We start from the raw sequence: 13,535 nt of genomic DNA, 5'->3' as shown, positions 1-13,535 counted from the left end.
AGAACATCAGATCAAAGTAGTCACATTTCTACAGTATCATGCTGCATCACTGTGTGGTACTGAAGCTACAGTGTGGCAAACAGGTATGCTCTACAGCAGTTGGTTACTTCTGCCTAATGCATCACCGGCACTAGCCAACCCACCATCAAGGATGTATACACAGAAAGGTGTTGGAGCAAGGTCAGTAGTACCAGGGAGGATCCGACCCTCCATGCTAATGGACTGTTTGTCCCACACCCATCGTGGAAAAGGCTACACAGCATCCATGCAGGACCAGCATACTCAAAAATAGTTTCCTCCTCTAAGCCCTGAGACTAATCAATCCTTCCACACCACCACCACTACTTTATCATTTCCTGGAAATCCCCTTACGTACAGACACTCATGTAGCTAAAATAACTTTCTGTAAAAACAATCAGTTCATGTAACTAAGCTAATCTTATGTATTTAAATTTATTGTGTTCCCTATGCTTATTGTGTTTTTATGCTGCATCAGATCTGGAGTAACGATCATTTTGTTCACCATTACACTTGGGTTTTGAAACATCAAAATAAACCATCTTGAATCATTAATTTTGAAATGTGTAAAACAAAAAGTTAGTGTAATCTTTGCCTGTCTAACATCTGTATATTCAGTTGACAAAAACCAAGGGTCAGTAGCGGTGTGCTACACGCAGCGCTAAAATAATGACAAGGAGTCGGTAAACTGCAATTAAAGATGATTTTATTCGAACTTCACAGGCTTGCTTTAAAGCCTCCCTCATCCCGCCCTCCCCGGGCACAGATGCTCCAAGGGACACATACTCACAAACCCCCGCAGGCTTTTTCCCTTTGTGGTGTACCTGGCTTTTGTGCCTGCACGCTGGCTATTTGTGAGTTGGTTCGAGTGCGCTAGGAAGTGGGTCGTCACAGGTCTAACAGAAAAGACTGGGAAGCCCTCGCTCAGTTAAAGTTTTCTGGGTAAATATAAAAGATGAAAGATGTGTCAATTCTTCTCAATCATGTGCAATCTTTAACAAAAGGGGAAGACCTGCACAATTATACCCAGAGTGCAGAATCACCAAACTTGGGGAAAAAAATGGAAAAATGGTTTGATTGGCATCAGAATGCTAAAATACTGCATATCAATGTGTGTTTGCTCCCATGGGGTGGACGTAACCAACCTCTATGTTCTGACATCTTTCTGTCTGTGCTCAGAAATACAGGTACGGACAGAATCCACAACAGAAGAACTGTACCCCTCCTTATCTGACTACACATACAAAGGCAGGCTAGCTCTACAAACGTTTCACTCTGTGTATATTATTATATTGTGAAATCACATAACTTTCTATAATTTTCTATTACTAAGATGTGGGACTACTAATCCTTAGGCAAAAGAGGACAGCAACACTCAATCAGAAACTTGTTTATCAGATTTATTTTCAGAAAACCTGGATAGTGTCCAAAGCAATGTGATTACCCCATGAAAGAACTGAACTACGTATGCTCAGACCAGTGAAGGAATTTCTCAGCTGACCTGATGAATAAAGATAATAACTCAAACTTGCCACAAGGTAATAACCAGAACAGTTTGTGAGGAAGAAGATCTTAAAGATGGGCTGATATGGACATTGATGCATTATTGTCACAAGTTTATAGAAGAATTATAATGGTAGCTGTGATGACATTGGGTGTGCTGACTGCAACATTCTAAGCTCATGTGATGGCCTTAAACCCTATCTAATGTAAGTAGCCATGGGTGTCATCTTTCTTGATGTCCTTGGACCATTCCTAAAATGCCAGAACTACTTTCTAAATTTATACTATTTCTCTGCCACTTGAGTAACTTCACACACTTGTGATATCTTTTGTGTAATTGTGCACTTAGATACTCAAATTAAAATATCTATTATGCAAGCTTCCTAGAACTAAACAATTAAGCAGTGTTGTCAATTTTGAAACAAGCCAAATTAAGTTACCTATTGTCTTATGCTGTACCAATTGAACAAAATGCAGGGGTGCTGTGGGGCCAGTAAGTCTGCTAAATAGGCAGTGCTTGTTTGCAAATCTGTCATTTTAACTGGGTTGTATGGGGTGTCTAGGGATGGGTAGTATGTCTGGTGAAAGGTAGTATGTCTTGTTGTATCTATTCCGCGGCAGCTCACTTACTTTTGGTTCTCTCCAGACACTCAGCTCACACTTGTGGCTGCAAGTAGCTGTTTACCCATAGCAGCAGCCACACACTGGTACACTGCTTTGACAAGTGGGCTAAACCAGGTGAGGGTAGACAGTGAAATAGGGACATGCCTCTCCCAGCATGCAAAGGCAACTCTAGCAGACTGGTTCAATGAGATCTACAATGAGATCCAATGGCCAAAAAAGCAGCTCTGCAATGCTCTGTGAAGGGAATGATGAGGCACAGATGAAGCCATGGTCATCCACTTCAATCAAGGAAGACCTTACTCGTGATGCTTGCTCACACCACTAGACCCAGAGAGTGAAACCGCCCCAGTGCAACAGCTTTTCCACTTTAAAAACTCTCCTGCATAGATTACTTGTCATCATCAGAGTTCAATCTGATTGCTGCTTGCCATTTATATTATGAACTGAAAACTGGCTCCCACTGACAACCAGAATTTAAAAAAAAAAAAATATTGTTTGGGTTTAAATTACTCAAAAACAACACTTTGATCTTTAGAAGTGTCAGGTGCTTGTCTTTAGAAAGCTGAGCTTGGCAAAAAAACAAGAAACTTCTGAACTGTGATATCAATCACATAACAATCCTTCTAGGTTTCAGAAATATATTCAGCTGAGATTAAGGAAATTAATACTGTAAAGACAAAATTACAGAGAAACCCTGAATTGGAAAGTTCTCAATGAATTCTCTAACACTGTTAACCCACTAGAAAAGTTGGTGGAGTAGCAGTCTAATCCCAAGAGGAGTTTGGGCAAGAGTCTTATCTCAAAATCCAATGCCATCACAAGTGCAGAACATTAAAACTTGTGTTTCGGTATCTTGTGGGTCTGTAAAGATTCAAGATTCAAGATCATTTCATGTCATGTCCTGTATACAAGTCTAAAGGAAAACAAAATAATTGTTACTCCATATCCAATGTAGCACAATAAAAAACACAAAAGATAAAGAACACAATAATAATAATCATCATAATCAAAATATATCTTTCATGTTGCTATATACCAAAAGGCACTTGACTCTGTCCCACACTCATGGTTATTAGAAGTTTGGAATATATATAAACTACACCCAATACTTGTGAAATTCCTGAAACATCTCAAGAAGCATCAGTGCACTGTAATCACCACACCTATTAACAAATAGAAAAGAACAGTCACTGTTATCAAAATAAACCGAGGCATTTTCCAAGATGACTCTCCAAGTCCACTATGGTTCTGTCTAGCTTTAAACCCCCTCTCTAATTTTCTGAATTGGATGAAAATTGTGTATCAAATCAGAAACAACAAAATGAGCTATACCTTAACACACCTTATATACATGGATGATTTGAAATTATATGTTCCTTCATCAGTAAAGCTAAAGCAATTAATTCAAATAGCTGAACTATTTTTTGAAAGATCTAAACATGACCTATAGATTGGTTAAATGAAGAACATTAAACATAAAGAACTGTGCAAGAAAACTAATAGAAAACAAAACAGAGTAGCAGGTTACAGAACAACCGATGGATAAATACGAATCTATGATATCAAGTAATATGGAAGGATGGGCAGGAAGGTAAAGGAGGTGGGGTAGCTCTCTAAATTAATGATAAGATCAGGGTGATAGTGAGAGATGATATAAGATCTAAGGAGCAAAATATTGAACCCATCTGGGTAGAGATTAGAAATAATAAAGGGGGAAAAAAATCACTGGTGTGAGTTGTCTATCGGCCACCGAATAGTAACATTACCGTGGCACGGGCAATAAACAGACAAATATTTGAGGCATGTAAGGATGGAACGGCAGGTATCATAGGGGACATTAACTTGCACATAGGTTGGGTGAATCAAGTTGGTCAAGGCAGTCTTGAGGAGGGCTTCATAGAATGCATACATGATAGCTTTCTGGAACAGCATGTTACTGAGCCTACAAGGGAACATGTGATCTTGGATTTGGTCTTGTGCAATGAGACAGGTAAAATTACCAATCTTGTAGTTAGGGATCCTCTTAGAAAGACTGATCACAGTATGATTGAGTTTCTCATACAAATGGAGGGTGCAATAGTTCAATCTAAAACCAGTGTATTATGCCTGAACAAGGAAGACTACAATGGGATGAGAGAGGAGTTGGTTAAGGTACATTGGGAACACAGGCTATATGGTGGGGTGATTGAGGAACAGTGGAAGACTTTCAAAGAGAGTTTTCCCAGTGCTCAACCAAAATATATTCCAGTTAAAAGCAAGGATAGTAAGAGTGAGGAGAGCTGGCCATGGATAACTGAGGAAATAAAGGGAGAATCAAACTAAAAGTTCAGGTGTACAAAGTAGCCAAGAGTAGTAGGAAACTGGAAGATTAGGAAAACTTTAAAAAGCAACAGAGAACCACTAAGCAAGTAATAAAGAAAGAAAAGACAAATTGTGAAAATATACTAGCACAAATTATAAAAACAGATAGTAAAAGTTTTTATAATTATATAAAGTGGAAAAAGGCAGCCAAAGATCCCTTGGAGATGAGAAGGGGGAATTGCTATTGGGTAATGAGGAAATGGCCGATGCTTTGAATAACTATTTTGTGTCGGTCTTCATGGTGGAGCACACTTCTAAAGAGAGATGTTATGGATGCGATGGGAAGTGAGGACCTCCATACAATAACCATCACTAAAGAGGTAGTGCTGAGCAAACTTGTGGGCCTAAAGATAGATACGTCCCCTGGTCCTGATGGAATGCATCCCTGGGTACTGAGAGAAAAGGGAATAGTTACAGTAGAGGCTTTGGTGAAAATTTACCAACATTCTCTGGACTCAGGGCAAGTCCTGGTGAATGGAAGAAGGTGAATGTCACACCACTGTTCAAACAAAGATGTAGGCAAAATGTGGGTAACTATTGGCCAGTTAGTTTAACATCTGTAGTTGGGAAAATGCTTGAAGCTATCATTCAAGAAGAAATAACAAGGCATCTGGAAAGAAATAGATCCATCAGGCAGATGCAGCATGGATTTAGCAAAGGCAAGTACTGTTTGATAAACTTACTGGTGTTCTTTGGGGATCTAACAAGCAGAGTGTATAGAGGGGAGCAGATGGACGTTATTTACTGGATTTCCAGAAGATTTTGAATAAAGTGCCACATAAAAGATTTATCCATAAGATAAGGATGTATAGAGTTGGGAGTGATGTATTAGCATGGATAGAGGATTGGATTGGTTAACCAATAGAAAGAAGAGTACAAGTATAGATTATAACTGACATTTTGATGAAAGGCTCCAGCATCTTCAACATGAATGATGCCTGGGCATTTCTAACCAATGGATTGTTTGTCCATATAGTAATGCTAGACACAGGGGTGTCTGTACATATCGTGACTGGCAGGAAATGATAAAGTAGTGGTGGTTGGGGGTGTGGAGAGGTGGGTTTGTGGGTAGTGATGTTGATCAGCCTTACTGCTTGGGGAAGGTAACTGTTTTTCTGTCTGGTAGTCCCAGCGCAGATGCTATCTTACCTCTTCCCTGATGGGAGTCCGTAAAAGGAAAATTGTGAAGGGAAGTGCCCACTCACCTGACTGTGTCAGTTCACTTGCTGTAATAGTACACTGAATTTCTTCTAGCCATTATTGATGAATATCAATTCCTTCTAGAATATTCTTTGTTTTAAGAAATCATTCCTTTAAACTGGACTTGTATTTCTGTCTTGAGATATGTAACATAGGTGCACTAATCAAATGACTCCAGGACTCACTTCCTTTATAAATCTTAAAACATGGATGACACTCTGATGATGGTATGTATGAGCCATTTTCATCATAAGAAATGTCTACCTTCTGCATGAACCGAATGTTCACATCAGTGCTATTATGCTAGTGAGCACTGTCAAGGCATGGCTGTACAGGCAGTTTTACTCAAACATTGTTTAAAATATCATGAAAATTGTTAAGAGCCAAATTGTTTTCTCCTGTTGATGATAATACCATCTGAATAATTACATGGAAATTATTGAAGGCTTGGCTGTGTACGTACAGTAACATTATCTATTTGGGAAGTACTCTTATCAGTGGAACCCCAATATTTAACATTACTAATTGGTCTCCAACAATAAAGTTTTCTATTTTTGGTTGTTTATCCTGGTTTTCAACTTGTAGTCACAGTCTATTGGAAATATAATTGGATTCATAAAAACACTAATAGTTCAGAACTAAGTTTTGTTGTAAGATATTATTTACACCACAGGATGAATGATCGAAAGAGAATAGGAAATCTGCATAGATACAATAGACTATGGGACTAAAATCTCCAAGAAGTTTATTGGACATCAGTTTCAGTTCACCAGGGAGGAAAATATTTTCATTTTATCTTATGTTCTGCTTCAGTGCATCTTTCCATCTTACCTTCCCATGCAAAAATGCAGATCAAGGGCTTGGCTGAACTATATAGTATAGAAACATGAAATGTGGAAAATTGTTGTCACCCTGACATTCAACAATGGAGTGCTATAGTGGCCATAAATGGAGAAATGGAAACAGCTAGAATTTTTGTAGTAAGTATGTTGATATAAGAATAGTGCAGAGAGATAGCCATCAAATGTGGAAGAGTCTTCATTTAAAAAAGTGCTTTTCACAATATTCTAGTCTAATGGTTTCAGTGTCATGTTTCCATAAGTGGGATCATTCAATGACATAACAATGTCAAAACTTTTTTTCAAGTGTAAAGGGATCCATGGCAATATCTGGGTTGGAATCTTTTTTTTTGTTAGGGGGTCATTAATCATGAAGTGATTCTTTTCTTCCCATGTATCTCTCTGTTCATTTGGTCTGCAATGCAATCAGTTTAAGTGGATGGAAAACATATTTTATCAGAGGCAAGGATTAAGGGTTCACATATGACCTTGGGGTAAGGGCCATGTGGTTATATTAAAATTAAAATCATCATTGCTCACAGAACTTCTGAATCTAATATTCTCTGAGTCATGAAGTTTAGGGCCATCTGAGCCAAAAGAGACAACTTCCATAGTAAATTCTACTTCCTGCTAAAAAGCAAATGGCAAGTAAGGGGGCACTGAATAATATTGTCATGAGCACAAATATCAGATTTAATATATAGCAAGAGTAATGTCCTGAAGTATGAGTCATCTCAGTCTGAAAACGATAACACAGTTTGGGTGTGTTTTCCCTGAGCAACATATCTCTGAGATTTTCCTCATGAGTAGGAATGTTTTTATTTCTTTCTCTGAGTAAATGTGTGTTTTATCCTTTCATTACTTCCTACCCTCCTCTCCTGTCACAGTGTAGATGCTCTGTGGTGAACCTACATACTGGTATAATTTAAGGGTTCTGGTGGGAGGGGGGGGCGGAGTAAATCCTACTGGGGCAAATCTGATATCATCTGCAGAAACAGTTTTTTTTACAGTATTTTTTCCCCTCTCAGTCTCGAATACAATTACTAGCCATGTATATCTCGTGCAAAGATCAATTAACACAAGAATGTATCTGTTAGGCCAGAGAAAGTGGGTTGCCTTGGAATATCAGAAATGGGCCTATATAATCAATTTGCCAGACCTGCGTGATGCAGTCGGTTTTGTTTGTCTTAAAAGAGATGGTCTTGTGAAGATTCCTTTATTATAGGCCAGGCATTCTTTGCAATTTTCAATGAATCACTTGCAATCACTCAACATTAAGGCCACCAGTATAACATCTCTAATTTTGCATGAGTGATTTGTCTGCCACCATGATTGTGTCCAAATCCTTGGTGGGCTTCTTTGATCAATGTATCTGCTTGAGGACAGGAGATATTTGCTTTTTTTCTTTTTTTAGGGCAGCTTATCCAAACCTTACCTTTACCATCAGATTCACACTTGTACCATATTAGAAATTCTTTGGAATTCAGTTTAGTAGTATCTAGGAGAATTCCAAAACAGTAATCCTGGTTATTGTTTAATTGTTGCTTAGCTACTACTAAATCCTTTATGGTAAAGTCCATCCTGACAGCTTATTTTACCTGCTCATCGACTAGTTTATCATAGAGGCCTGCTGTATGTCCTGAAATACACAATAACTGTACTAATGGTCAAGTCAATATTAATTCATAAATATTTTTCCTTGTGGACAAATGTCAAAATGGTAGGGTTGTATAGCAGAATTTGATCAGTATAATCTGCATCCTTTTATCCTTTTATCATTCCAAAGAATAAAATATTCCTCATGTTCAATCTGAGGAGCAGTCGGGGTATTGTCCCATTTTTCTGCTAGAATATTTAATATATTCATAATATCAACCAGCATTTGACTGCACAACTACAGAGACCAGGATGTTGACCACCCTATAGTGCTAGATCAACTACACTCTGAGTTGGACTACAGCTAAATAATAATTCTTTCTGAAATGATATCTATAGTATAAGGTGACAACTCTGACAGTACTGTGTTTGCTAACTGCAAAGTTCTGAACTCAGACAAAGATCTTAAGCCCTACCTGATACAGATAGCTACAGGAACACTCGTAAAGGGAGGTTAAACGGTAGCCATCTCTATTTCTCGCTATACACAGCTCATTCATTTTAGTAATATACATATAAATTTAAATAAAATTATTAAAACACATTTAAAGCTCACAGTATTTTATTTTATAAACAATTTCCAAATTACAATTATTAAAACACAAAGGAATTCCAAAAGACAGGTACATTTCCTATAAATTAAAAAGACATGTCAACAAGTTGCTGACAAACAAATTGTCTGTCGCAGAAATCAAAAGCCAGCAGAATGGATTCCAATTCACCCCATTTTCTGTCATTCTTCTTGCTGTTTCTCAGTCATTTGTAACAAGACTGACAGCTCACTAACATTTATACAGTTCTTCTGCCACCTGGGTGACTTCACAGACATGTGATATTTTTTTCGGATACCTTTCCTATACCTGTAGGTGGTCTGAAAGTCTCTAGGGAGAGAGTTCTCAGGTACCCACGATTAATACTGTGGAGATGGCTCCCTTAGTACAGAACTTTTTCAACTATTAATAGATCAGCTATTTGATGTACTAAGTGATAGTATCAATCTGGTCTGCAAACATTCTTCAACTAAATAACTTAACTAGTCTTGTCTGGTTTGATATAAGCTCAATTAACACAATCCCACGTCTTACAATGCATCTCTTGAGTAATAAGCCCAGGTGCTATGGGCCAGCATTCTGTACTCTGTAGACAGTCCTGTTTGTTTGCAAACCTGTCCTTTTAACTTCAGATTGACTACTGCATGCAATTTACTTTAAGAACTGAAGAATGATTTCCATTTATGCCGAAAAGCTGAACTAAGAATATTAGTTGGAATTGCTCAAAAATAAATAATTGATGTCTAGAAAGTCGGTGCGTGGCCAAGTGGTTAAGGCGTTGGTCTCATGATCTGAAGGTTGCTACTTTGAGCCTCAGCTAAGGGAGCGTGTTATGTCCTTGAGCAAGGCACTTAACAACACATTGCTCTGCAACAACACCGGTGCCAAGCTCTTTCAGCCCTTGCCCTTCCCTTGGACAACATTAGTGGCTTGGAGAGGGGAGACATGCAGCATGGGCAACTGCCGGTCTCCCATACATTCCTGCCCAGGCCTGCACCCTGGAAACTTCCCAAGGCGCAAAACTGTGGTATCTCGAGACTAACGGATGCCTATATAAAAATTGAAAGCTGCTGTGTTTAGAAAGTTGAGTTTGGCTGAAAACGACCCCCGGCCCTGGATAGTGAAGATCTATCACACACTTTGCAAGTAAGATGGAAGGGAAACCTTCATGATGTGTTGAACATGAAGTCTGAAACACTCCAAAAATGAAATAGCTTTTACTTATGGAAGCCATTAGGAGTATTTAGCTCATACAACAGAAGATAGCTCTGAGTACTGGAAGTCAACCATCACAGTGCTAGAAGCAGCAGGAGAGGCCTAGTTAAGTGTACTTAGTCAACCAACTTCAGCTGCTACATCAATAACCTTCACTCTGGCACAAGATCATAAGTTCTGATGATTTCACTGTGTCAACATCATCCATTACTCCACTGTGGTAAACTATGTATACCTGTCTGGACATGCTCCTCTGCTGACTGCTCCTGTGGCTCCTCCCACAGACACCTGTATAAAGGCGATTGGGGCACTGCTCCTCCCTCAGTCTTCGAGATGTAGTGCTCCCTTTTCGCTTTTAATAAAAGCCTAGCGTTCACTTCCAGTCTCCGAGAGTTATTGATGGTGCTATTGGAAGCTGAGGTGCTTTGGGCCAGAAACGGAAGTTACGAATGGGTGGGACAGTGTGGTAAACTATGTATACCTGTCTGGACATGTCCCTCTGCTGACTGCTCCTGTGGCTCCTCCCACAGACACCTGTATAAAGGCGATTGGGGCACTGCTCCTCCCTCAGTCTTCGAGATGTCGTGCTCCCTTTTGCTGTTCCCCGCTGGTGAATCGACCTTGCTGCTGCCAGTCACAAGTCCGCGAAGTGTTACTTCTGCAGACTCGAGAAGCACCCCCAAAAACGCTGCCCGGCCCGAGAAGCTACCTGCTCCAGCTGCGGAAAGAAAGGCCACTTCGCCAAGGCCTGTAAGTCCAAACTGCGAGCGGGGTCGAGCAGCGCTGCGTGCGAGGCGTGGGGGCAGCCATCTTGGTCGGCACCACCTCGCACCGCCTCTGACCCACGGGTGCTACCGGGTACCCCACCAAGATGGCAATTCAACCAAAGCTCTCCACACCAGCTCGCAACGTCAATGACGGACATCCTGTTGGAGAGGCGCAGGACTAGCTGCCTGTTTGACACGGGCAGCAATGAGAGTTTTATTCACCCGGACATGGTGCAACGCTGCGGACTCGTGACACAGCCGGTAAGCCAAAGGGTCGCCATGGCTTCTGGGTCGCATACAACAGATATCCGGTGGGGTTGTGTAGCGACACTAGTGGTGCAGGGCACAGAATATCAGGACTTTGTCTTACTGGTCATGCCTCAACTGTGTGCCCCTGTGCTATTGGAGCTCGACTTCCAGAGTCACCTGAAAAGTGTGACAATGGAGTATGACAGGCCCCTCCCACCAATCACTGTCAGAAATCCTCAGTTCTGTAGGAATTCATCATATACTCTGCTACTGACCACACACACATATCGACCTGCACATTTCACCCAACCTCATGCCATCAGACATGCTACAGACACCACTTGCAGCCTCTCCACCCTTAAGATCCCTCCCCCACCGCTGTTCGCCAACCTGACCCCCGACTGTATACCTGTGACAACTAAAAGCAGGAGATACAGCGCAGGGGACAGGGCCTTCATTCAGTCAGAGGTGCAGCGGCTGCTCAGGGAGGGGATCATTGAGCCAAGTACAAGTCCTTGGAGGGCCCAGGTGGTCGTTGTTCAGAATGGGCAGAAAAATAGGATGGTCGTGGACACCTCCACTCCTCCGACTTTGCGCTGGCTGCTACCCTCAATCAGGCAGGAAGGCCGGTAGCATTCTTCTCTCGTACCCTTCAAGGCCCTGAAATTCGGCACTCCACGGTGGAGAAAGAAGCCCAGGCCATAGTGGAAGCTATTAGGCACTGGAGGCACTATCTCGCTGGCAAAAAATTCTCCTAGCTGACCGACCAGCACTCCGTTGCGTTCATGTTTAGCTACCAATAGCGGGGCAAAATCAAAATTGTTAAAAATTTGAGGTAGAGAATCGAACTCTCCACCTAGAAGTATGACATCCTGTACTGGCCTGGAAGGCTCAATGAGCCCCCTGATGCCCTATCCCAGGGAACATGTGCTAGCGCACAGCTCAACCTCCATGCAGATCTTTGCCACCCAGGGTCACCTGGCTTTTCCATTTCGTGAAAGCCTGGAACCTGCTGTACTCCTTTAAGGAAATCAAGACGATGACCAGGGACTGCCAAGTCTACGCTGAATGCAAACCGCACTTCTTCAGTCCTGAAAAGGCACAACTTATCAAGGCCACCTGCCCCTTTGAGTGACTGTGTTGACTTTAAGGGCCCCCTTCCCTCAACTGACCGCAATGTGTACTTTCTTAACATAATCGACAAGTACTTGCGGTTCCCCTTTGCCATCCCCTGCCCCAATACCACTGCCACATCTGTCATAAAGGCCCTGCGCCAGCTCTTCACTCTGTTTGGATATCTCTGCTATACCCACAGTGACAGAGTGTCCTCGTTTATGAGTGACGATCTGCGCCAATACCTGCTGGCTAGGGGTATTGCTATTAGTAGGACCACGGGCTATAATTCCCCAGGGGAATGGACAGGTGGAGAGGGAGAATGCCACGGTGTGGAAGGCCACACTCTTAGACCTTCTCTCATTGGCAGGCACTCCACACCATTCACTCCCTGTTATGCATGTCCACCAATGCCACCCCTCATGAGCAACTCTTTTCTTTTCCCAGGAAGACGGCCACCCGGACCACCCTACCAGCTTGGCTGACATCCCCAGGGCCAGTGCTGCTCCCACAGTCCCCTGTATAAAGGCAATTGGGGCACAGCTCCTCCCTCAGTCTTCAACATGGTCGTGCCTGTTTTCGCTGTTAATAAAAGCCTATCATTCACTTCCAGTCTCCGAGGGTTATTGATGGTGCACCATCCACAAAGTGAAATAAATGAGTGCAGGAAATCTAGAATAACGTCAGGAATAAGGTGAGAAGCAGCAAGTGATTCTTGCATCATGATCGACATTCTGGAGGTAACATTTTACCAGAAAAAAATCAAATGTGCTTGAAACAGTAGGTCAGAAACCTAAACACAAAGTACACTGCAGATGCTGTGGTCAAAGCAACATGTACAAACAAGCTGAATGAACTCAGCAGGTTGGGCAGCATCCATTGAAATGAGCAGTCAACGTTTCGAGCCGAGACCCTTTGTCAGGACTGAAGAAGGAGGGGGCAGGGGCCCCATAAAGAAGGTGGGGGGAGGGTGGAAACCCAATCAGAGGAAAGATCAAGGGGGGGGGGGAGGGGAAGCAGGGAGGGGATAGGCAGGAGAGGTGAAGAAGGAATCTAAGGGGAAAGCACTATGGGTAGTAGAAGAAGGCAGAGTCATGAGGGAGGTGATAGGCAGCTAGAAGAGGAGACAGAGTGAAAGTGGGATGAGGGAAGGATCTGCTCCAAGAATGAGGCTTTCCATTCTAGGACATCCCAAATGTCCTCTTTCTTTAAGAATCGTGGTTTCCCTTCTGCCGTCATCAATGATGCCCTCACCCGCATCTCCTCGATTTCCTGTACTTCAGCCCTCACCCCATCCTCCCATCACTATAACAGGGACTGGGTTCCCCTTGTCCTCACCTACCACCCCACCAGCCTCTGGATCCAGCATATTATCCTCCGCAACTTCCGTCACCTTCAACAGGACCCCACCACTAAGCACATCTTTCCCTCTCTACCCC

General features: G+C 42.0%; 1 protein-coding gene across 1 annotated transcript; it reads left to right on the top strand.

Annotated features, from left to right (window-relative positions):
• The first annotated feature begins 744 nt into the window (after window positions 1-744).
• LOC132391493 (uncharacterized) lies at window positions 745-12,461 on the top strand. Its single transcript, XM_059964755.1, has 2 exons — window positions 745-1,727; window positions 10,498-12,461. Exon 2 carries the CDS (start codon window positions 10,882-10,884, stop codon window positions 11,614-11,616), a length of 735 nt encoding a protein of 244 aa, XP_059820738.1. The 5' UTR covers window positions 745-1,727; window positions 10,498-10,881; the 3' UTR covers window positions 11,617-12,461.
• The last annotated feature ends 1,074 nt before the right edge of the window (window positions 12,462-13,535 follow it).

The sequence above is a fragment of the Hypanus sabinus genome, chromosome 3, assembly GCF_030144855.1.
Source record: "Hypanus sabinus isolate sHypSab1 chromosome 3, sHypSab1.hap1, whole genome shotgun sequence".
Lineage (NCBI taxonomy): Eukaryota > Metazoa > Chordata > Chondrichthyes > Myliobatiformes > Dasyatidae > Hypanus > Hypanus sabinus.
This window is presented reverse-complemented; position numbering and strand designations above follow the sequence as displayed.

Bases quoted from the DNA above. Each gene is read 5' to 3' on its own strand.
- LOC132391493 (XM_059964755.1), top strand. From the start codon at position 10,882: ATGACGGACATCCTGTTGGAGAGGCGCAGGACTAGCTGCCTGTTTGAC.